Source organism: Cynocephalus volans, chromosome 10 (genome assembly GCF_027409185.1).
Source record: "Cynocephalus volans isolate mCynVol1 chromosome 10, mCynVol1.pri, whole genome shotgun sequence".
Taxonomy (NCBI): domain Eukaryota; kingdom Metazoa; phylum Chordata; class Mammalia; order Dermoptera; family Cynocephalidae; genus Cynocephalus; species Cynocephalus volans.
The window spans coordinates 132745599-132767779 of NC_084469.1; the positions used below are offsets into that span (position 1 = coordinate 132745599).

At 49.8% G+C, this 22181-nt stretch overlaps 2 protein-coding genes across 2 annotated transcripts; one reads left to right on the plus strand and one right to left on the minus strand.

Annotated features, from left to right (window-relative positions):
• Positions 1-324: 324 nt before the first annotated feature.
• LOC134389567 (cocaine esterase-like) lies at positions 325-14228 on the minus strand. Its single transcript, XM_063113128.1, has 12 exons — positions 12907-14228; positions 6530-6734; positions 5487-5628; positions 4572-4705; positions 4233-4491; positions 3299-3397; positions 2871-3011; positions 2669-2749; positions 2253-2397; positions 1698-1835; positions 1129-1195; positions 325-677 (listed from the first exon to the last, which is right to left on the minus strand). The coding sequence occupies exons 1-12, from the start codon at positions 12998-13000 to the stop codon at positions 494-496; spliced, it is 1689 nt and encodes a 562-aa protein (XP_062969198.1). The 5' UTR covers positions 13001-14228; the 3' UTR covers positions 325-493.
• Position 14229: 1 nt separating this feature from the next.
• LOC134387727 (cytosolic iron-sulfur assembly component 2B-like) lies at positions 14230-16278 on the plus strand. Its single transcript, XM_063110117.1, has 5 exons — positions 14230-14407; positions 14566-14645; positions 14900-15034; positions 15457-15518; positions 15965-16278. Exons 1-5 carry the CDS (start codon positions 14245-14247, stop codon positions 16155-16157), a joined length of 633 nt encoding a protein of 210 aa, XP_062966187.1. The 5' UTR covers positions 14230-14244; the 3' UTR covers positions 16158-16278.
• The last annotated feature ends 5903 nt before the right edge of the window (positions 16279-22181 follow it).

Here is a 22181-nt window from a genome sequence, read left to right on the forward strand (position 1 = left end):
GAAGTGGGGATGGGGCCCAGGCCCCAGTGGGGTGTTGAGAAAGGTGGGCTTCTACTGGGGGTTGCCCATCCACAGCTTTGAGAGAGGATTTCTTTCTATATATTTTTTAAAGGTGACCCGTAAGGGGATCTTAACCCTTGACTTGGTGTTGTCAGCACCATGCTCTCCCAAGTGAGCAAACCAGCCATCCCTATATAGGGATCTGAACTTGTGGCCTTGGTATTATCAGCACCACACTCTCCCAAATGAGCCACGGGCTGGCCCAAGGGAGGATTTCTTCAGTGTCTAACAAGAGAGGACTCACGGCAGGCTTGGCAACTAACATCTTACAGTAGGTGTTTAATAAACATTTACTGAATGGACGGATGGTAGAATGAACAGATGGCTGTATGTAAGAACGAATCAACCATGGCTATTCAGTGGGGGTGTGTGTGAGCACATCAGACAGATCTCCCTACACTCACACCCACCACTCACCCCCCGACAGGGGGAGCTACAGTTCCACATGCTTCTCAGCCTCCATTAGCTCTTGGATCTTCTGGGGTATGGTCTTTGTCCAGAACTGGAACCTGTGGGCCCTCAGGGCCTGGCCCACCGCAGGCTGTATATTCAGCTGCAGGTATCGCTCCTCCTGGTCAAACACGGGCCAGTGGGGCAGACCCTCGCTGTTGGGGTTCCTGTAGACATGCCCGCCCAGCAGGGCAAGAGGAAGGTCACTGCGAGTGCTGTCAATGCCAAACCTGCTGGCCCTGACCAGGTCAGGCCAGGACGATAAGCAGGCCAGGAGGGCTTGGGGAGCAAGGGGAAAGGATTCCAGATATAGCTGGGAAACCGCCTCCTACTAGTGTCAGCTCCATGGGGTGGGGGTGGGGGGCAGGCAACCTGGTCTGTTTTGTCCCTCACTCTCAGAGGGGGGCTGTGACAGTACCACAGCACTCTGCCCATCCTACAGGTTACAAGGAGATGGAACTGCCATGGGGCCCCTCTGAGTCCTAGTGGGTTCTGGAGCTGGGGAAGGGGCCATCAAGTGACTCGGGACACATGTATGATAATGAGGGGTCCCAGGGAAGGGGAGCGCTAGATGGGTACAAGCCCCCTGGCAGGTTAGGCAGGGGTGCGGCATCTCACCCATTTCGAGCAAAGTTGGCCCAGTACTTCATCACCTTCCTGCTCAGCAGCACCTCCTCCTCAGTGACTGCAGAGAGGAGGACGACAAGTGTCCAGTCAGGGCCACCCCAGGCCAGCTGCCCATTCGTGCACCACACTCACCATCCCAGGTGTCACTTCTCCCTGGACCCCTCAGGTCTGGACCTCCATCCCTCCTGCACCCCCCTTGGGAGCCAGGCCCTCTCCTAGTCCCAGCTCCTCACTCTCCCAGACTCTAGCTGGCTCATCGCGGGGCCCTTTGCTCCTTCTGTCTCGGGGAAGCCATTTCAGGAACAAATATGCCTTGGAAACATGTCCCACTGCACCCAGGCCAGACACCATACTCGGGGTGGGAGAGGTGGAGGCAGCACACGCCAGTCTGACGAGCCTTGCATTCTAATCCCAGCTCAGACTTTTGAGCTGTAAGATCTTGGACACCTGATCCCCATCTCTCTCTGAGTCTCAGTTTCCTCATCTGTGCTGTGAGGGCATCACCCCTCAGGGACCCAGCCAGGGTGTGTCCCACCTCCTGGGGAAGGAGGAAGACTCACTGTGGCTGCCCCAGAAGGAGCTTCCAAAGACAAAGACAACCTCATCGCCATGGTCGGCCTTCACATGGGGTGGCTTGATGTCCTTGAAGAAGGAGGGACGATGCTGGAACTCATAGAAGTAGACAGGGGCATGGGAACCTAGGGGAGTGACAGGTCATGACAGGGGGCCCCCCTCACTTGGAGCTGTCCTGCATCACCCATGGTGACACAATATCTAGGTCTAAAGCTAACTGGAATCTGGACAATGGGGTGGGGGGTGTCCTAGGCTGCAGCAGGGGCAGTGTGAAAAACCTGGGATAAATCATGGCCATGGACTTCTGAGCTGGGTGTTTTTGGGCAAATCACTGAAGATCACAAACCACAGTTTCCTCATCTGTAAAATGAGGGAAATGTCTGTCTCTAGATTAGCCATGAGGATTTATTGAGGTGAGGGACATCACGTGCCTGGCAACCAGGGGCTCATAGGTAGGAATCTGGACACCAGAGACTTCTCCTTGGACCCAGGGCTCTGAGCTGCCCCCTTGCCTGTCAGCCCTTAGGTACAGATGTACTCACACTGAAAATGTGCTACTCGGAGAGCAGGCATCACGAAGATGGCATCCCCCATCATCTCCTGGAACTGGGCTTGGAGGGTCTGAGAGTTCTCGTTGTCCCCTAGGTACTCCTTCATACACAGGTCACCCATTTCAGGAGGCAACATCTACCCCAGGTGGATCAGGAAGAGTGAGGTCAGGCAGGCTGGCAGGGGCAGGGAGGTAGCAGCCTCAGGGGTGGGGAGATAGATGGTGGGATGGGGCAGTGAATGGGGGTAAAGGGCCAAGCTCAGGGGTGACCCTACCCACAAACACACGCATACTCCAGACTATGCTCACGGGGGTCACTGCATGGGCAGGCTATCTGGGGGATGGGTTCCCTCTAGCTCAGGAGAGGAGGAGCCCCTCTCCACTGACACAGGACCCCAAGAGCCTCACCATGTGTGCTAATGTTTTCTGCAGAACAGCCAGCATGGCTTCTCTGTCCACTTCCTTCTGGGTGAGAATCATGTCCAAGCTCTGAGTGGTGGGGGAGAACCTTTAGTTGGGGGTGGGATGGGCCTGGAGCTATAAAGTCCTGAGGTCCCCGCATTGAATGGGCTCACCAGGCACAAGACACTGGGATCATGGCTGGCCTCACCTCGGGCATCACCCAGCCAAACTCATCGCTGTTGACACCAATGATGCTGGGGATGGGTTGAAAATCACCAGAGGCCAGCAGCTCCTGTGGGTGCCTGGGCAGGAAGGCCCCATCCACCACACCATGGATTACCTTGAAGGGCTGAGGGGGCATGCAAGGTCAGGAAGCAAAGTCAGGTCCCTGACATTTTCTGACACACTGAGTGCCTTCCACGACTTCCTAGCATATCCCAGTCTGTTCCCACCCTCTGAAGGAGGTCTTATTTGAGGCTTGGCATACCCTGGTCTCCATTTCCCATCCAGGTGTATGAGGACACCAGGGTGTGGGGATGAGGTAATGTGCCCACAGACCACAAAGGGCAACCAGGCCTGCCTGTCCCCTGCCTATCACCCCCCGCTTCCTCCAAATCAATGTCCATTGAGCCTGACGTTGTTAATAGCCAGAATCTCCTCTTCACTCTTGGCCCGCAGGCAGCCCACCAGGGCCTTGGAGTCCACCGGGTCACAGGCAGACAGGTTGGCCACCATCTGTAAATAGATCAGGTAGGGACTGGCTCATCCTTCCAGGTAGGAGAAAGGGGATTGCCCAGGGCAGGTACACCCCAAATCTCAGGGTATTGTGTGTGGATCACTGAAATTTTCAAACTGTTCCAATGATGGAGTTTGGATGTGTTGTCCCCTCCAAAACTCATGTGGAAATTTGCTCTTCAATGTGGCAGTGTTGGAAACTGATTGAGTCATGGGGCGGATCCCTCATGAATGGATTAATGCTCTCCCTGGGGGCAGGAGGATTAATGTGTGAGTTCTCGCTCTATTAGTTCCTGCAAGAGCTCGTTGCTTAAAAAGACCCTGGCACCTTCTCTCTCTCTCTTGCTTCCTCTCGCCATGTGATCTGCTTGTAACTATTGGCTGCCTGCCACTTTCTGCCATGAGCAGAAGCAGTCTGAGGCCCATGCCAGATGCAGCTGTCCCAGAATCGTAAGACAAATAAACCTCTTTTCCTTATAAATTACCCAGTCTCAGGTATTTCTGTTATAGCAACACGAAAAGGACTAAAACATCCAACTTTCCCAGTGCTCAGAGGTCTCAGCCAGAGGGGCCATGCCACCTGATTAGATGGTTCTGCCCATGATGGGGGTCCCCAGGGCGGCAGCTTTGCAGGCCACAGAACACACTCAGCCCCCGCAATGGCAGCAGTGTGGGGATTCTGACTCTTGAGCCCCTCAGCAATGCCAGCGCAGGGGGCAGTTTCTGAGGCACCCTGATGGTCCTTGTTATCCTCATTTAATGGTCAGAGCAACGAGGCTCCAAGAGGTGGGAGATGAGGCAGCAGGTCTGGGCCTCTGTGGTTAAGGGCACTCACCGTGGAAACTGCATGAGATGAACTGTTGATGAGGCCAGGCACCAGGGCCACACCACTCTGCATGATGGCAGCATGGAAGAGCCCTTGTGACATGGGGGATATGACATGTGAGGACACACTTGTGCCACCCGCAGACCCACCAAAAATGGTGACACGGTCAGGGTTGCCTCCAAAATGGGCGATATTCTGCTGGACCCAGCGTAGTGCAGCCACTTGGTCCAGGTAGCCCCAGTTCCCGGGTGCGTGCTTGTCTCCAGTGCTGAGAAATGTCAGGGACAGGGATCACAGGGCTGTCCTGGCTCTGTGCAACCCCCTAGCACAGCCCTGGCCTGGTCTCACCTGAAGAAGCCCAGGACACCCAGGCGGTACTGGATAGTGACAACCACCACGTCCTCAAAGGCTGCCAGCGCAGAACCATCATACATGGAAGCCATGCCCACAATAAGCCCCCCACCGTGGATCCACATCATCACCTGGGGAAATCAAGGCAGAGACCAAGTGGCTCCCTCCCAGCCCAAACCCCACCAGGGCTGCTACCTAGACTACCCACGTCTTTGGCTCTGTCCACCTGCCCACATAGACAGAACTCCAGCAAGACTTTAAGACCTGGGTCATGGAGCAGGGACCCCTGTTCTACCAGAAAGCCCAGGCCTCCCATACTTTAGGGTCTACCATATATCCAAGCCTGGCTCCATTACTCCCAGAACCATCTCTGAGGTGGAGAGAAAAGGGTATCTCTCTGATTGCCCCACATGAACATTAATCAAAAGTGTCCTCCACTCTCTCTCATTTTTTTTTTTTTTTTTTTTGGTGGCTGGCCAGTACAGGGATCTGAACCTGTGACCTTGGTGTTATAAGGCTGCACTTTAACCAACTGAGTTAAATGGCCAGCCTAATAAAGTGTCTTCCACTCTCATTGGCACAAAAGATAATCCATGGTTGGGATCTCTGATGACCTCAAAGTGCAGCCCACAGGTACCTGAGTGGGACTCCTGGGCACTAGATGGGTGGGTGAGTCCTGGGTCCACCCCAGGGTTACAGCCTCTGACCTCTGGAGCAGCCAAGATCCTGTGACCCTATGCCCAGGGGTCAGCTGCCCACCCTGGGTAAGAAGTATTTCTTAGACTGATAGTGACAGGCCTCGCGACAGGGTCCACACTGCAATGGGGCCTCGGCTGAGCCTGTCCTTTCTAATATTCTTGCACAAGAAGTGTCCTCCCCCCACCCCCACAGCTTCTGTGGCCTGACACTCACAGGCAGGTTAGAGCCCTCATGTGCATGGACAGGTGTGTAGATGCTGAGGTACAGGCAGTCCTCGGACATGGGTGTAGAAGGCATGGTCTTATTAAAAAGCTTCAGAGCCCTTGCATTCATTGCAGTGACGTCCTGAAGACATCTGGTGGCCAGGGCAGACAGTTAGTCCAGGGGCCATGCTGTGGCCAAAACCAGACCCTGGGTCCAGATTTCCTCCCAGCCACCCTCAGTCCCCCTTCCCACAATCCTTGTCTAAAGTCCCTTCCCACCAAGTTACAGGTCACAGACTTTAGGGAAGCTGGGATGGAGCCTGGACTTCCAGGAAAGTTTCAAGGTTTTTGAGGACCTTGGACACCACTCCTCCAAAGGCTGGGAAATCTTGACCTTAGGGATCATTATTACAACAACTGGTTGCACATGTTGACATTCGACACTGTATCCCTGTCCCCATTCAGGCCTGGAGTAGCCTACACATGTGTTGCATGAATGAATGAATGGATGTTAATTTCTCATGAGAAGGGCAGTGACACATACCTCATCCCAAGTCTAGATTCTCAAGGAATCTCATCATTCTCACATAGCCTCCAGTTGTAAGAACACATACATGTCCCTTGGCCAATGGTGCCTGGCCCTGTCAGTGGGCACAGTGACTGTGGAGAGTGGGGGTCTTCAGGGAGCCACCACTGCTGCCCTTGTCAGGGATCTTCAGTATCTGCTGCTGGAGTCAGAGGCTCCTACAAGTCTCACAGAACCACCTCCCACTGGTGGTAGAGAACACTTGGCATAACCAGAATCTGGGGAGCTTTCTGTTTCTATCCTCCCTTCAGTATCTGGAGCTAATGCCCTCCAAGTACCAAGCCCTGAGCCAGGAGCCTGGGAACGTTACCTGACTCTCCCAAGCCTCAGCATGCTCTTTGGAAAAACGCATGTGGAAATCCACCAAACTCAGAGGGAAAATTGGCTGTGGGGTTTAGACGAAACACTCAGGGTACCCCACCACCACCTCAGGGCTTGAATTTTTCTGGATCCCTGGGAGAACTCACATGGCTGGGTGGGAGGTCCCATCCCTCACACCACTCCAAGATTCTGGTGGCTCAGGGGGCGCAAATCGCAGTGGCCCTACAGGTGGCTTGGCAAAGGGAATTCCTAGGAAGCTGTGGACCCCCACATCGGTGCCCTTCACGTGGACGAGGCTCCCTCGCACCTGCCCCATGTGCGTGGTCCGGATGGGGCTGGTAGAGTCCTGCCCTGTGGACAGAGAGATGGACCTGAGGGTTGGGTCTCCCCAATCAGCTGTCCTCCCAGCCCGTCGGTATTGCCACCACCTCGCCATCCTCAGCTTGGCTGCAGGGTTCCCGATCTACAATCACTGTCTTCACAAACTTCCTGCCTGAGGCCTTGACATCACAGATGCCAGCTTTGCCTCGTCATTCTTCACATGTTCCTCCTGTCTGACTTGACCTCACTCACTGCCACCACCTTACTCTAGTCCTCCAATCCACTCGCCACCCTTGGGACTCCCCTCTCCCTCCCAGAGCTCCGTTGTGGGTTGTAATACATTGATAGACCAGTTCATAATCTACCTATGGCGCATCACCAATGTCACCTCGATCAACCTGTGAGGATGCAAGCAGATCACATGAAAAGCCTGGGAGCACCTCATCTCAGACATGCCCATCAACAGCCTCTACTGCCAGTCGGCAAGAAGCTGATACAGAACATCAGCTAAGACATAACCAACCCACTGAATGGGAAACCAATCTTCCCCTGTTTTGCTACTGAGGGCAGCCTCTCTCCCGACCCTGCAGGGGCTCCTAGGCTAGTGTCACACCCCACCCCTCTGCTCTCCCTTGAGCTCTTCCCCACAGGTGAGCAGAGAGGGTGGTGGACACCAGGCTTAGCCGCCTGCTCCCTCCCTCCTAAGGGAAAGGGAGTAGCAGATTTATCCGAGGGCAATGCACAGGCTGAGCTGTCAAGGAGCCTGCTTGCTAGGGCCGGCCCATGGCTCACTTGGGAGAGTGCGGTGCTGATAACACCAAGGCCATGGGTTCGGATCCCTATATAGGGATAGCCTGTTGGCTCATTGGGAGAGCGTGGTGCTGACAACACCAAGCTAAGGGTTAAGATCCCCTTACCGGTCATCTTTTTAAAACAAAACATAAAAAAGGAGCCTGCTTGCTGCTCCCCTGCCAGCAGGCTGGGCTCTCAGTTTGGAGTGTTTGTGCAGCTCTCAACTGCTCTGGGCCCTGGGCCCCTCCTCCCTACCCATGGTCTGCATCAGTGCCTGGTTCTGAGCTAATGCCCTGGGGAAGAAAGTGGCCTTGTCTCCGTGGCCAGGTTCTCCCGTGTGTCTCCTCCACCACACTCTCCAAGGTTATGCAGGAGGGACCAGCAGCCCCAAGAATTCCAGACCCATGCAGATCACACGGTGCTGCAGAGATGTCTCAAGCCTCGCATTCACGTCAGTGATCTCCCTCCTTTCCTCTCCCTTTAGCTTGAATCTGTGCAATGCTCATGCTCATTCTCACAATGTTTCCTACCCCTTCCCATCCACCCCACCCCACACTTTCTGCTAGTCTCTGTGAGGTCCTTGTTGCACTTATTGGGGTTGAAGCTCTTCAGGAGCTGGAACTCTCTACCCCAAGAACACCACCATTTCATTGCTACCCAGGCAGATTCTGAAACAAGCTCCATCTCCTCCTTGTTCCCTTTCTCTCTTTGGCCTTCCATTGACTGCCGATTTCTTTCTTTCTTTTTTTTTTTGGTCTTTTTGGTGGCTGGCCCTTATGGGGATCTGAACCCTTGACCTTGGTGTTGCCAACACCACGTTCTAACTAACCGAGCTAACTGGCCAGCCCCTTGGCTGCCCTTTTCCACAAGTCCTCATTCCTGTCTGAACAGGGATTCCCAGGATTCATGTCCTCAGCTGGGAGGAGCAGATGACTGGGCTAAGTCTCCACCTGCCTCCCAGCCAGGCTCCTCCAGGCCTCTGGTTTAGTGTAGCCCTCCAAAGCTCAGGCCTGTGTTTAGCCCCAGAGGTTCACTGATCTGGCATCTTTTGGGCAGGGAGGGAGTCCTGCTGAGAAGCCAGTCACTGCCCTCTGCCTGCAGCCACAGAACGGGGTGTGCATGTGCCTGTGTGTGAGGAGGTAGGGAGGGAGGGTAGTGGGTTTCTCTTACTCTTCTGCCTTTTGTCCAGCCCCATCAGCTGCCCCTTTTTCTTGGCTTTGAGTGGCCTGTCCAAAGATCATCTCTCTAGGACAGCAGAGAGTTTTTTTCTTTAAAAAGGAAAGGGGGAGCCAGCCCATGGCTCACTTGGGAGAGTGTGGTGCTGACAACACCAAGTCAAGGGTTAAGATCCCCTTACTGGTCATCTTTAAAAAAAAAAAAAAAAGAAAGAAAGAAAGAAAGAAAGTTCCTGCCTGTAACACTGCCCCCTACACCCCCTCTGCCTTCACTGGGCCTGGCCCCAGCCTCCCCCACCAGGCTCACTGAGGTTCCTGGGGGCTTGACCACATCATTCAGCCAGGAGCTTCACACAAATGGTCACATGCGCTGGATGGAGTGACAGTATCCTTGCTACTGCGTGCTGGGTCACGTGAGGCAGTGGGAGAACTAGGGGAATTGGACAGACAAAGTTCTTGACCTCAAGGATCTCATCGTCTAGGTGGCAAGAAATGACCTAAAGAAAGCGCCCTGCAAACAAGGAGCAGCGGCAGTGAGGAGAGCTATAAGACAGAAGCGCAGCTACGACTAGGACAACATGAAAAGCACAGCCCACCTCCTGCGGTGATCTGAGAGGGAGCAAGTAATTGAAAGTCACCCAGTGGAGAAAGCCAATATTGTTAATGGATAAGGAGTTTCTACAAATGACTGAGAAATATGCCAGCCACACATAGAAAAACATGGTGTAAGCATATGTTCAGAATAGGCAGTACAAATAAATGGTTCTTAAACAAATGAAAAGCTGTTCGCCTCACTCATGGCAAGAGAAATGTACATTGGAATCTGACTGTGATGTCAACGACTTATTTGTCACAAAAAACAACACAATCAGACATCACACATCTTCTGCTGGCAGTACAGAGCATCACTCAGAAGTAGTCTTGCCAAACAACAAAACAAAGCAAAACCTAAAACCCAAAAATCTGAATCTGATTCAGTCTCTAGAATATAAATACAAGTTTACAGGGCACACAGGCGACAGGAACAGTTAAAAGTCACCACAGGGATGACATCAGCAAAATCCAAACATGGGATCCTCACAACAAAATTAGAAAGAAAATAAAAGAGAGGTAGATGTGGAATCTGCAGATTGAAAGAGACTCGGGAAATACATAAAAAAGACAGAGATTAGCAAGTATTGAAGGATATGGAAAAATTGGAAACTTCATCCATTACTGGTGGGAAGGTAAAATGCTACAGCTGCTTTGTAAAGCAGTCTTCAAATGATCAAACTGAGAGTTACCATGTGATTCAGCAATTCCACTACGAGGTATAAAACCAAGAGAACTGAAAATATAGGTCCACACGAAAACTTGTATATGCATGTTCATAACAGAATTATTCATGATCGCCAAATGTCCCTCAACTGATGAATGGAATCAATAAAATGTGGTACATCTATATGATTATTCAGCAATAAAAAAGAATGAAGTTCTGATACATGTTAAAACATGGATAAAACTTGAAAACATTAAGAAGCCAGTTACAAAGAACCACTACCATATGATACCATTTATGTGAAATGTCCAGAATTGGCATACCCATAGAGACAGAGGGCATGACTGGTGGTTGCCTAGGGCTGAGGTTGGGGGTTATGGTTGAGGGGAAACGGGAATTGATATGGTGAACTCTGTGAATATACTAAAAATCATTGAAGTGTATGCTTCAAATGGGTGAATCATATAGTATGTGAATTATATTTCAAATCTTTTATTATAACTATAGAAACACATTTACTAATGTGCCAAGTATGAACGTTATTTGAATCCTGATTTAAAAAAAAAAAAACAACCTGTACTAATATCATTTAAGAAATAATATGAAGAACTTTTTTTTTTTTTAAAGATGACCGGTATGGGGATCTTAACCCTTGACTTGGTGTTGACAGCACCACGCTCTCCCAAGTGAACTATCCGGCCATTCTCTATATAAGATCTGAACCCGTGGCCTTGGTGTTATCAGCACCACACTCTACCAAGTGAGCCACAGGCCGGCCCAATATGAAGAACATTTGACTAGATATTTGATTACATTGAGAATTTATGGTATTGTGGAAATATATACGCTCACACACACAAACACACATATGTATTCCTTTCTTTTAGTAAGACACGATAAAAAATGTATAGATGATATGATGTCTGGGATTTGCTTCAAAATAATAGTGCAAGGGAGAGGTGGCAGTCTGGATAAAAGCAAGTTGTCCCAGTCTTGATCACTGCTGAAGGTGGCTGATGGGTATGTTGTGTTGGTTATACTATCCTCTCTACCTCAAACTGGGCTGGTCCCTTGGTCCTGCGCAGCCCTGGGGCAGCCCAACCTTCTGTGTCTCAGAGCACAGGGAGGTGCACAGTCAGGCCTGCAGTTCCCCTGCTATTGTTTGCTCTACCAGCTCCCACCTTTCTGGCACATTCTTCCCACAGTCTCAGGCTGTACCTCTGCAGAATTTGGCAGATCTGAGCTGGTTCCAAAACAGAAAGTCAAAAACAAACACAGCCTCAGGAAGCTACTGTTACCCTACACCTATCAGATCGACATGGATCAACATGTTTGATGCCATCTGGTGTGGGTGAGGCTGGGGTCAGCAGCCACTCACAGGATCCAGAGAAGACAATTTAGCAATTTCTTTCCAAGTCAAAAAGTCAAAAAAACCCACTCCTGTCTCCAGTAATATGCTGCCTACACACAATTCCCTGACAGGTGCGATATCTGTCCATGTAATTCATTGTAACCACTGAAGCCTGATGTTAGATACAGCACAGAAAAAAATCTGCTGAAATGTCCCTGATTAGAGACCAGTTACATCAAAGATGCTTCATGCTGTTTTTTATTTTTTGGTTATGGCATGGGGATCCCAACCCTTCCCCTTGGTGTTATCAGCATCACACTCTAGCCAAATGAGCTGACCACTTGAACGTTTCATCTTTGAAGAAAAGCCCTTCCGTTAAAGGGTTTGAGGAAGCTCTACCATGAAGGGGTGTGAGGAGGTCACCCCCTGTGTCAGGAAGTGAATAATCCTGGCACTAGAAACAGGGTGAGTTTTTTTTTTTTTTTTTTTTTTTCTTTAAAGATGACTGGTACAGGGATCTTAACCCCTGACTTGTTATCAGCACCACACTCTCCCAAGTGAGCCATGGGCCGGCCCAACCAGGTGAGTTTTTGACCATTCAAGTGAAAATTAAAGACAAGTGCACACATGTATTCTTGAGTATACTCTGGGGAGTGTGTGTAAGGCTCTGGGGACATGGATGGTCTCTGTGGACTCAGGACTGGGTGGGACAAAAGAAGATATAACCCACCACCTGTGCCCTCTTATGGCTTGTCAATTCTTTCTGAATGTGAGTCCAACCCCAAATAATGTTTTAAAAGGGAACCATCAGTGAGGCTGGGCAGACCTTCCTGCTGTACAAGTCCTGGTGATTTCTGAAAGCCTGGTACAGGACAGGTAAGGGAGGAAGTTCCTTGATGGTGGGCCACAGGGGAGGGGTGAATGTGGACTTCTCCTGGGTAGATTAGACTGGGAAATGGTGAGGGAGATAGTCAGGTTGTACACCAAGGCACTTGTAGGTGAGAGGATCATGGACCTCACACATGCCCCAGGCACACTGCCACAATGCCTGAGACGCATAAGCGCCAGGAGAAAGCCTATCAGGCACAAAGTACCATCACCTTTGCCCTGGACGCCAAGCTGATGCATGGTCAAGAGGGAAATTGGCTATCTCTCAGATCTGGCTGCTTCTCAGATTAGCATTAGCATGTGGTTCCAGGGGCTTCTGTATTCTCCCGGGGTTAGTAACCTTCCCTGGGATCCCTTTGGAGGGGGCCAGGGTGCCCCTCTAGTCAGGGGCACCACACAGTCAGAGCCAAATGACAACAGGAAGGTATTACGGTTGTTACTACCCTCTGGCAGCTCCAGCTCAAGACACAAACACAGGAGGAAAGTGTCCCGAATTTCCGTCCCCAAGCCCCACCCCACAAGGCTGCCGACCCAGAGCCCCTAGTACTCCGCCCAAAGGTCCTCTTGTGTTTTGGGGCACATCCTGGGTGGTTGGGAGGCTCGAGTGGAGCGCACGGTTCCTGAACTATCTCCACAGTTCCCATCTCTCTGGCGTCTTCCCTCCCACAGTCTCAGGTTTGCCTCTGCAGAATGTGGCAGAGCCCAACCCAGTCCCTGTCGCCCCCGACAGAACCTCACCCTGGCCCCGGACGAGGAGAACCAGGAGCCCACAGGCCAGGGCGCTCAGCCGCGCGCGAAGTTGGTCCAGCCGCATGGTCTGCTCGCGGGGCATGGTCTACTCGCAGGTCTTCCTTTGCGCTGCGGGCGGGCGCGCTGCTTTTCTCGGAGGCTGCCTGGGCCGGTCCTGCCGCGGATCGCGGATTGATGTCTCACCGGCACGGAGTTTGCACAGGGCGGGGAGCAGCTGGGGCGCGTGGCATTGGGGCAGGGCAAGGTGGGTTGGCAGGAGATTGGGACGAGCGGGCACAGGTCACTTGGGGAGCCAATGGCTAGCAGGGGCGGCGTGGCCTCTTCTCTTCTGCTCGGGCCCCCTTTGGACTCCGAGGAAGGGGCTGCGAGGCTTTTGCAGTCCCTCTGCCATATCAAGCATCCTGTCCTTAAACCTGAAATCACTGCATTCACTGTCCTTGTAGTCACAGGTCCGAAGAGGGTGTTGGGGGTGGAGAGGAGGGAGCAATAAGCTGCAATTGGAGAACCCAGGAGGGCTTCTCTGAGGAGGTGGTAGATCAGGATCCCCACAAGTGGAGAAATGGAGACAACGTTGTATCCGGGTGAAGGGAACCGCTGGAGCAAAGTCAGAGAGATGGGACTGTGCTGTTCATTTGAAAGCTGCCCCCTGCTTTCCGGACTCAGAGTTCAAGGTCCCTCCTCCACTTAGTCCACGGTCTGAGAGTCCACATGGGTCCCTTCCCTACTCAGTCATGGCCCTTCTTTTGAAACGCACACGTGACTGTGGCACTTCTTAAGGACTCCCCTCTGGCCCGTTACTTTCCCTATCCCCACCTCTCCCCGACATCGGGTTCACCACTTCTCCATTGGACAATCATTTAAGGAGAGCCCGCTGGTCCCAGCTTGGGGACACGGCAAGGCACTCCCGGGCCTACGGTGCAGCAGCGGAGGCAGGCGCGTCATCGGGAGATTCCCAAACCCTGAATCCTGACAAGACAGAGGCAACCGGCCTGGGCTCGGGAGCGTCCGGCCGGCCTGACTGCTCGGAGAAGTGGCGCTGGGCTCAACCTCACGAGGCCTTTAGTGGCCCCTGAGAACCGGCCTTGGCTCTTCGTCCCGGCCCTCTAAGGGCTCGAGCATCCCAGCGCCGCCGGGGTCCCTCCTCAGTGCCTGAGCTTTCAGCATTTCCCCGGGTACGAGTAGCCAGCACGGCCAGGTCACCTCTCCCCTCAACGCAGACGGAGTACAGGAGCCGACTGTCCCTCGCGCGACCCCGTCGCCACGCCACACCACGCCCCCTCCCGTTCTCCGGAAGTGCGCTGGTAGGAGCGGAAGTGCCCGGCGGTTATGGTTGGCCTGGGGTCGGAGATGGTGGGCGGCGGCGGGGCTAGTGTTGGCCTCCTGGAGAACGCTAACCCCCTCATCTACCAGCGCTCTGGGGAGCGTCCCGTGACGGCGGGCGAGGAGGACGAGGAGTTTCCCGACAGCATCGACGCACGCGAGATCTTCGATATCCGCCTCTGCTGGGCGTGGGGGGCGGTCGCTGGGCTTGGGGTAGAGGGGAGAAGCGATGTTCCGCAGGTGGAGGAGCGGCGTGGGGACCGGGTCTTCCTGGCGGAGGGTTCTGAGTGGGCAAAGGCGCGGAGACCGCTTTCCTTCACTGGCCACATCTTATTCGCTCCATCAACGACCCAGAGCATCCACTGACGCTAGAGGAATTAAACGTAGTAGAGCAAGTCCAGGTGCAGGTATGTTACTCTCAGCGTCCGAGGGAGACGTTGTTCGGAAGAATCAGAAAGGTTCAGCTGTGCATTAGGGGCTGGAGTTCTGTCAGCTCACGAACAGTTAGTGGGCTGTTTGGGAGGGAGGATTGTTGTGCCAATTTTATGGATGAGGAAACAGGCCCGTAGAAGTTAGACGAACTTATTCAAAGCAACAAACTAAGAAGAGGGGCTCTTTTCTGGAGGGGCCGTGATTCCTGATCCCCACCCCCCCCAACCAGGTTAGCAAACCAGAGAACACAGTGCCCGTGGTCTTCAAGCCCACCATTCTGCACTGCATTCACGCCCACCATTCCACCCTCATTGGCCTGTCCATCAGGGTCAAGCTTCTGCGCTCTCTTCCCCAGCATTTCAAGGTCAGTAGGAGCTGATCGCTGGGGCTGAGAGTCTGCTACTGAAGAGGAGGCCAGAAATGATCCCAGCTAGCAGAGATGAAAATGGGAGGAGGCTTTCCAAGTTGATATGACAAGAATAAAGCTGTGAGCTGGAAAGTGCAGAAAAGTAATGAGGAGTGTGGCAGGAAGGGCAGTAGGGAGCTGTAGATGGGTTTGGGCTTGGGACGGGGCACAGGCAGGCCTTTAAATCAACAGAAGGTTGCCAGTTCTTTGGGTGGAGTTGGAATGGCTGTGGCTGGATTTGCGGTGTAATAAAAGGGCCAGAGACCAGGGGCATGAGTAGGAGGAAGGACAAGCAGGATGTGCTTGAGGGTCTAGGGTGAGGGCGCAAAAGGGTGGGCACAGGTGGGTGGCTGCTCAGGCTCTGGTTATCTCCCTCCCAGATGGATGTGCACGTTACACTGGGGACTGTGCCTTGGAGCATGTATATAAGTGTAGGCTGGTGGTGAGGGTTTTGGCCTGGGGTCCTAAGTTGTGTGAGGCTTCCCCCTTGCCACAGTGATTTGTAGGGCAAGATTGCGGGGGAGTCTGGGTGAAATTGCGAGAGATTCCATTGAAGGTGGTAGCCTAGACCAAAGGTGGCCTGACTTGAGTCTCCTGTGCTTGCCGTGTCCTCCCTCCTCCAACCCCAGACCAGAGTGTGTCAGGCTTCAGTAGTACAGGAGACAGACATGAGCACCCAGGTGGGAGCGGTCTGAAAAAGGCAGGATAGGTGTGGGCTCACGTGGATGGGGTAGCCTGATCTAGGCTTGGGGTCTTGGGAATGAGGTTACAGGAGGGCCTTGTTGGTGGGGACTTCGCCTGTACAGAAGCTCAGAGGTGGGGCTGGCTTGCAGCTTGGCCAGAGCCTGGCTTTGACACTGCCCTTCCCACTCCCTCCTTCCCACCCAGTGAACCAGTGAACAAGCAGCTTGTGGATAAGGAGTGGGTGGCAGCTGCCCTGGAGAACACCCCTGTGCTGGAGGTTGTGAATCAGTGCCTGTCATCACGCTCCTTAGCCTGGCTTTTGACCCCCAGCCTGCACACTGGTGTCCTGGTCCCAGCTCCACCCAGGGCTCATAGCCTTGTTTTCTTGAATCGCTGACAATGAGAAACTAACATTTTGTAGTTTGTAATACACCCTTAATTTATATTCATTTCCCAGCATGGCTTAGCATTTTTCATGGAGTTTGGGAGGGGGTAGTGGTTGTGAGTGCCTGTGCAGGATGGATCTATTAAGTGCAGTTCATTTATTTATTTTAAAAATTTCACCCAGTGTTTTGATTAGGGAAAGTTGCAAGTATACCAAAATAAAAAATTTTTTTAAAAAGGAAAGTGTAGTGTATGAATATACCTGTATACTCACCACCACCATCAAATTCAGCAGTTTTTGACCTGTGGAACACTGGCCTTATTTTTGTGTATGTACATAAATATATTTGAGTAAGCTGCAGAGACATGACTCTTTACTTCTAAGTACTGCATCCTACATGTATAACCGTAAGCACATATAACTACAGTAGTTTTATGTGGTTAAAAGATGACCAATTCCACAACACCATCTAATATCCACTCATATATGAATTGCCCCAAACTGTCATTCATAATTTCTTTTTTTAATTAGAAATCAGGCTCCAATCAAGGTTTATGTATTGCATTTCGTTGTTATCTCTGTTTAGCCTCTTCTAGAATTGTCTCTATCACTCCCCACCATTGTCTTTCTTGGCACTGACTTTTTAAAAAAGTCTGTGTGAGTTGTCCTAGAGAAGTTCCAGAATCTGATTTGTTCTTTGGTCTGCTGTCTTTCCTGTAAACTGGAAGTTGGTCTAAAGGCCTGAGTGAGTTTGGTTCTGAGTTTTTTGTGAGAAGTCAGGTATATCTTATGTATTCTGTAACACCCACCATTAGGTATATGATGCCAGCTTGTCCCACCTTTGGTAATTCTCAGTCTGGACCCCTGGTCAGTGCTGTGACGTCAGATTTCTATGTTGAAAGAAATCTGAGGCACCCTTTCCATCAGCCTTCCCAGAGACATGTGTCACCCCAGGTGCTGGGTGAGAGGGAAGCTTAGCACCATGAGGTGATGTGCTCAGGTCCTGGACTTCTGCCTTCCCCCGGTCCTGTGCTCAAAGCACACTTGGTCAGCTGGACAGACCATGGGGCTTAGACCTTGGCTTAGCCAGTTAGGAGCCCTTTCCCAGGGTTCCTTGCCTTAAGATTCCCTGTCTCAGGCTCTCTCTGAGGATAAATGGGAATATTAAGAAGTCTTGCCCAAGCCTACCCCAGCCCTGCTGAGGCTCGGATATGTGTGTGGGCAGAGACCTCAGGGAGCCTGGGCACTTGGCAAATCTGTTCTTGAGGGCTTGCTGGCAACATTGAGCCTGTCCTGAGTGGGCATTTTGCCGAGGGCTGTACACTTACTAGCTAGTCTGTTTGTTCTTCAGTAAGCCCTGTGGGGTGGTTGCCATTCTTTATTATCCCCAATTTTTAGGTGAGGAAATGGGCTTTTTGTTGTTGTTGTTGTTTGTTTGTTTTTTAGGTCATTGATTTCTTTTTTATTTTTTTTTATTTTAACTTCTCAATATATATTGTAGTTGATTTTTTTGACCTTTATCCATTCCACTCCCTCCCTTCCCCGCACAGTACATCATATCTGTTCACTTGTCTTAAGAAGTTTAGGAATTGTTGTGATTGTTGTGTCTTCTCCCCCTCAACCCTTTGTTTGTGTGTTTATTTATTTTTAGCTTCCACAAATAAGTGAGAACATGTGGTATTTCTCTCTGTGCCTGACTTGTTTCACTGAATATAATTTTCTCTAAGTCCATCCATGTTATTGAGAATGGTAGTATTTCATTCTTTTTTATTGCAGAGTAGAATTCCATTGTGTAGATATACCACATTTTCCTTGTCCACTCATTTGATGATAGACATTTGGGCTGGTTCCAGCTCTTAGCTATTGTAAATAGTACTGCAATAAACATTGGGGTACAGGTATCCCTTTGACATGATGATTTCCATTCCTCTGGGTATATTCCCAGCAGTGGAATAGCTGGGTCATATGGCAGTTTTATCTGTAATTGTTTGAGGAACCTCCATACCATTTTCCATAAAGGCTGCACCATTTTGCAATCGGAAATGGGCTTCTTGAATAAATAATTTACTTCTCAAGACTTACAGCCAGGCAGTATAGGGGAATCTGAGCAGCTTGTCAGGTGCTGCTCAGCTGGCAGGGGGTGCTGTTCCCTCCATAGAAGGGCTTGTGCTCACCTGCAACCCTCAACTCCTATTGCCATCCCAGCTCCCTCTTAGGAGGCTGTAGCTGTGCCACCTAATGTCAGAGAGGGGGCTCAATCTGACTGCCCAAGATTAGAGAGGTGAAGCCAGCATCCCATGTCACTCAGAGTTTCTGCTATGTGGGGGAAGTAATGGCAATCACTTGGGACTGCTCTGTGAAGATTTAAAATGGGTCGGATGATCTTCTAGGCATTGTATCCGCCATTGCCACAGATGAAGAGGCTGAGTGCTCCAGAGAGACAGGGTGACCAGCCAGGTAGTCATGCCCCAGGGGACCGTCCCGAGCTTTAGGCCTTACCATGCGTGTACCTCTGTCCTGACGGTCTCCTTGGTGTCTGTGTTCAGGTGGGGGTAATAGGGGAGGCAGGTGTCGCTGAGTCATTCAGCTGGCCCATCCTGGCATCCAGGCCACGGTGAGTGAGGGACACCAAGCTGTTCACACCATAGCTGGCATATCAGATAGTCCCCTTGTCAGTCTTGACTGTGTGCCTGGCCCCTGGCAGCCTTTAGGGACACCATCTGTGCAAACTGGGTCAGCACCCAGGGAACTTTCTGGAACCCCTGCTACTGTCTGAGGACATGTGGGTACAGGCACATGGTGAAATTTGAGGTCCCTAAAACCTACCACCACATATATCTTGCTCTGTTTCTGGCCTGTGACCCCTCAGGCCTGGTTACCATGTCTACAGAATGGGAACAACAAATCATAGCTAAATGAGATGGGCCCGGGGATTAAATGACATGTATGAACACGCCCAGTTATGTCTATTTTTTTTTTTTAATTTTATTTTGTCGATATACAATGTGGTTGATTATTGTGGCCCATTACCGAAACCTCCCTCCCTCCTTTCTCTCCCCCCTCTCCCCAACAATGTCCATTCTGTTTGCTTGTCATATCAACTTCAAGGAATTGTAGTTGTTATGTCTTCTTCCCCCCCCCCCCCCCCCCCCCGGTTTTATGTGTGTGTGTGAATTTATTTATTTTTAGCTCCCACCAATAAATGAGAACATGTGGTATTTCTCTTTCTGTGCCTGACTTGTTTCACTTAATATAATTCTCTCAAGGTCCATCCGTGTTGTTGCAAATGGTGGTATTTCATTCGTTGTTATAGCTGAGTAGTATTCCATTGTGTGGATATACCACATTTTCCGTATCCACTCATCCGATGATGGACATTTGGGCTGGTTCCAACTCTTGGCTATTGTAAAGAGTGCTGCGATGAACATTGGGGAACAGGTATACCTTCGACTTGATGATTTCCAATCCTCTGGGTATATTCTCAGCAGTGGGATAGCTGGGTCATATGGCAGATCTATCTGCAATTGTTTGAGGAACCTCCATACCATTTTCCATAGAGGCTGCACCATTTTGCAGTCCCACCAACAATGTATGAGAGTTCCTTTTTCTCCGCAACCTCACCAGCATTTATCGTTCAGAGTCTTTTGGATTTTAGCCATCCTAACTGGGGTGAGACGGTATCTCAGTGTACTTTCGATTTGCATATCCCGGATGCTGAGTGATGTTGAGCATTTTTTCATATGTCTGTTGGCCATTTGTATATCTTCCTTAGAGAAATGCCTGCTTAGCTCTTTTGCCCATTTTTTAATTGGGTTGCTTGTTTTTTTCTTGTAAAGTTGTTTGAGTTCCTTGTATATTCTGGATATTAATCCTTTCTCAGATGTATATTTTGCAAATATTTTCTCCCACTCTGTTGGTTGTCTTTTAACTCTGTTAATTGTTTCTTTTGCTGTGCAGAAGCTCTTTAGTTTGATATAATCCCATTTGTTTATTTTTCCTTTGGTTGCCTGTGCTTTTGGGGTCGTATTCATGAAGTCGGTGTCCAGTTCTATTTCCTGAAGTGTTTCTCCTATGTTTTCTTTAAGAAGTTTTATGGTTGCAGGGTGTATATTTACTTCTTTAATTCATTTTGAGTTGAGTTTAGTGTATGGTGAAAGGTATGGGTCTAGTTTCATTCTCCTGCATATTGATATCCAGTTCTCAAAGCACCATTTGCTAAAGAGGCAGTCTCTTCCTCAGTGTATAGGCTTGGTGCCTTTGTCAAAGATCAGATGGCTGTAGGTGTGTGGGTTGATTTCTGGATTCTCTATTCTATTCCATTGACCCGTGTGTCTGTTTTTATGCCAGTACCATACTGTTTTCGTTATTATAGCTTTGTAGTATAGTTTAAAATCAGGTAGTGTCGGGCCGGCCCGTGGCTCACTTGGGAGAGTGTGGTGCTGAGAACACCAAGGCCCCGGGTTCGGATCCCATATACGGATGGCCGGTTCGCTCACTGGCTGAGCGTGGTGCTCACAACACCAAGTCAAGGGTTAAGATCCCCTTACCGGTCATCTTTTAAAAAAAAAAAAAATAAAATAAAAAAATAAAATAAAAAAATAAAATCAGGTAGTGTTATCCCTCCAGCTTTATTTTTTTTGCTCAGCATTGCTTTGGCTATGCGTGGTCTTTTGTTATTCCATATAAATGTCTGGATAGTTCTTTCCATTTCTGAGAAAAATGTCATTGGAATTTTGATGGGGATTGCATTGAATTTGTATATCACTTTGGATAGTATGGACATTTTCACTATGTTGATTCTTCCAATCCAAGAGCATGGGATATCTTTCCATCTTCTTGTATCCTCTCTAATTCCTCTCAGCAGTGATTTGTAGTTCTCATAGAGATTTTTCACATCCTTGGTTAACTCAGTTCCTAAGCATTTTATTTTTTTGGTGGCTATTGTAAATGGGCAGGCTTTCTTGATTTCTCTTTCTGCATGTTCACTATTGGAGAATAGAAATGCTACTGATTTTTGTGTGTTGATTTTGTATCCTGCTACTGTGCTGAAATCATTTATCAACTCCAAGAGTTTTTTTGTAGAGGCTTTAGGCTGTTCGATATATAAGATCATGTCATCTGCAAACAGGGACAATTTGACTTCATCTTTTCCAATCTGGATGCCCTTTATTTCCTTCTCTTCTCTGATTGCTCTGGCTAGTACTTCCAACACTATGTTGAATAGGAGTGGTGAGAGTGGGCATCCTTGTCTACTTCCTGTTCTTATTTTCCCCATTCAGGATGATATTGGCAGTGGGTTTGTCATATATGGCTTTAATTATGTTGAGATACTTTCCATCTTTACCTAACTTATAGAGGGTCTTTGTCATGAATGAGTGTTGAATTTTATCAAATGCTTTCTCAGCATGTATAGAGATGATCATATGGTCCTTGTGTTTGATTTTATTAATATGGTGTATCACATTTATTGATTTGCGTATGTTGAACCAACCTTGCATCCCTGGGATGAATCCCACTTGATCGTGGTGAATAATTTTACGTATGTGTTGCTGTATTCTGTTTGCTAGTATTTTATTGAGGGTTTTTGCATCTATATTCATCAAGGATATCAGCCTGTAGTTTTCTTTTTTGGTTATATCTTTACCTGGTTTTGGTATCAGGATGATGTTTGCTTCATAGAATGAGTTTGGGAGATTTGCATCTTTTTCAATCTTTTGGAATAGTTTGTAAAGAATCGGTGTCAATTCCTCTTGGAATGTTTGGTAAAATTCTGTTGTGAATCCATCTGGTCCTGGGCTTTTCTTTGTTGGGAGCTTTCTGATAACAGTTTCAATCTCCTTTATTGTTATTGGTCTGTTCAGATTTTCTACATCTTCATGGCTCAGTTTTGGGAGCTTGTATGTGTCCAGAAATTTATCCATTTCCTCCAGATTTTCAAATTTGTTGGTGTATAGTTGTTTATAGTAGTCTCGAGTGATTCCTTATATTTCAGATGAATCAGTTGTAATATCACCTTTTTCATTTCTAATTTTTGTT

What these genes read in the sequence shown, in the direction of transcription:
- LOC134389567 (XM_063113128.1), bottom strand. Translation starts at nt 13,000, where the DNA reads ATGCCCCGCGAGCAGACCATGCGGCTGGACCAACTTCGCGCGCGGCTG. An exon ending in CATCTCATGCAGTTTCCACG is followed by an intron (nt 3,398 to 4,232) that starts GTGAGTGCCCTT and finishes ATCTATTTACAG; the next exon opens with ATGGTGGCCAACCTGTCTGC. An exon ending in GCCAACTTTGCTCGAAATGG is followed by an intron (nt 678 to 1,128) that starts GTGAGATGCCGC and finishes GCATGTCTACAG; the next exon opens with GAACCCCAACAGCGAGGGTC.
- LOC134387727 (XM_063110117.1), top strand. Translation starts at nt 14,245, where the DNA reads ATGGTTGGCCTGGGGTCGGAGATGGTGGGCGGCGGCGGGGCTAGTGTT. An exon ending in CTCTTCCCCAGCATTTCAAG is followed by an intron (nt 15,035 to 15,456) that starts GTCAGTAGGAGC and finishes TCTCCCTCCCAG; the next exon opens with ATGGATGTGCACGTTACACT. An exon ending in TATATAAGTGTAGGCTGGTG is followed by an intron (nt 15,519 to 15,964) that starts GTGAGGGTTTTG and finishes CTTCCCACCCAG; the next exon opens with TGAACCAGTGAACAAGCAGC.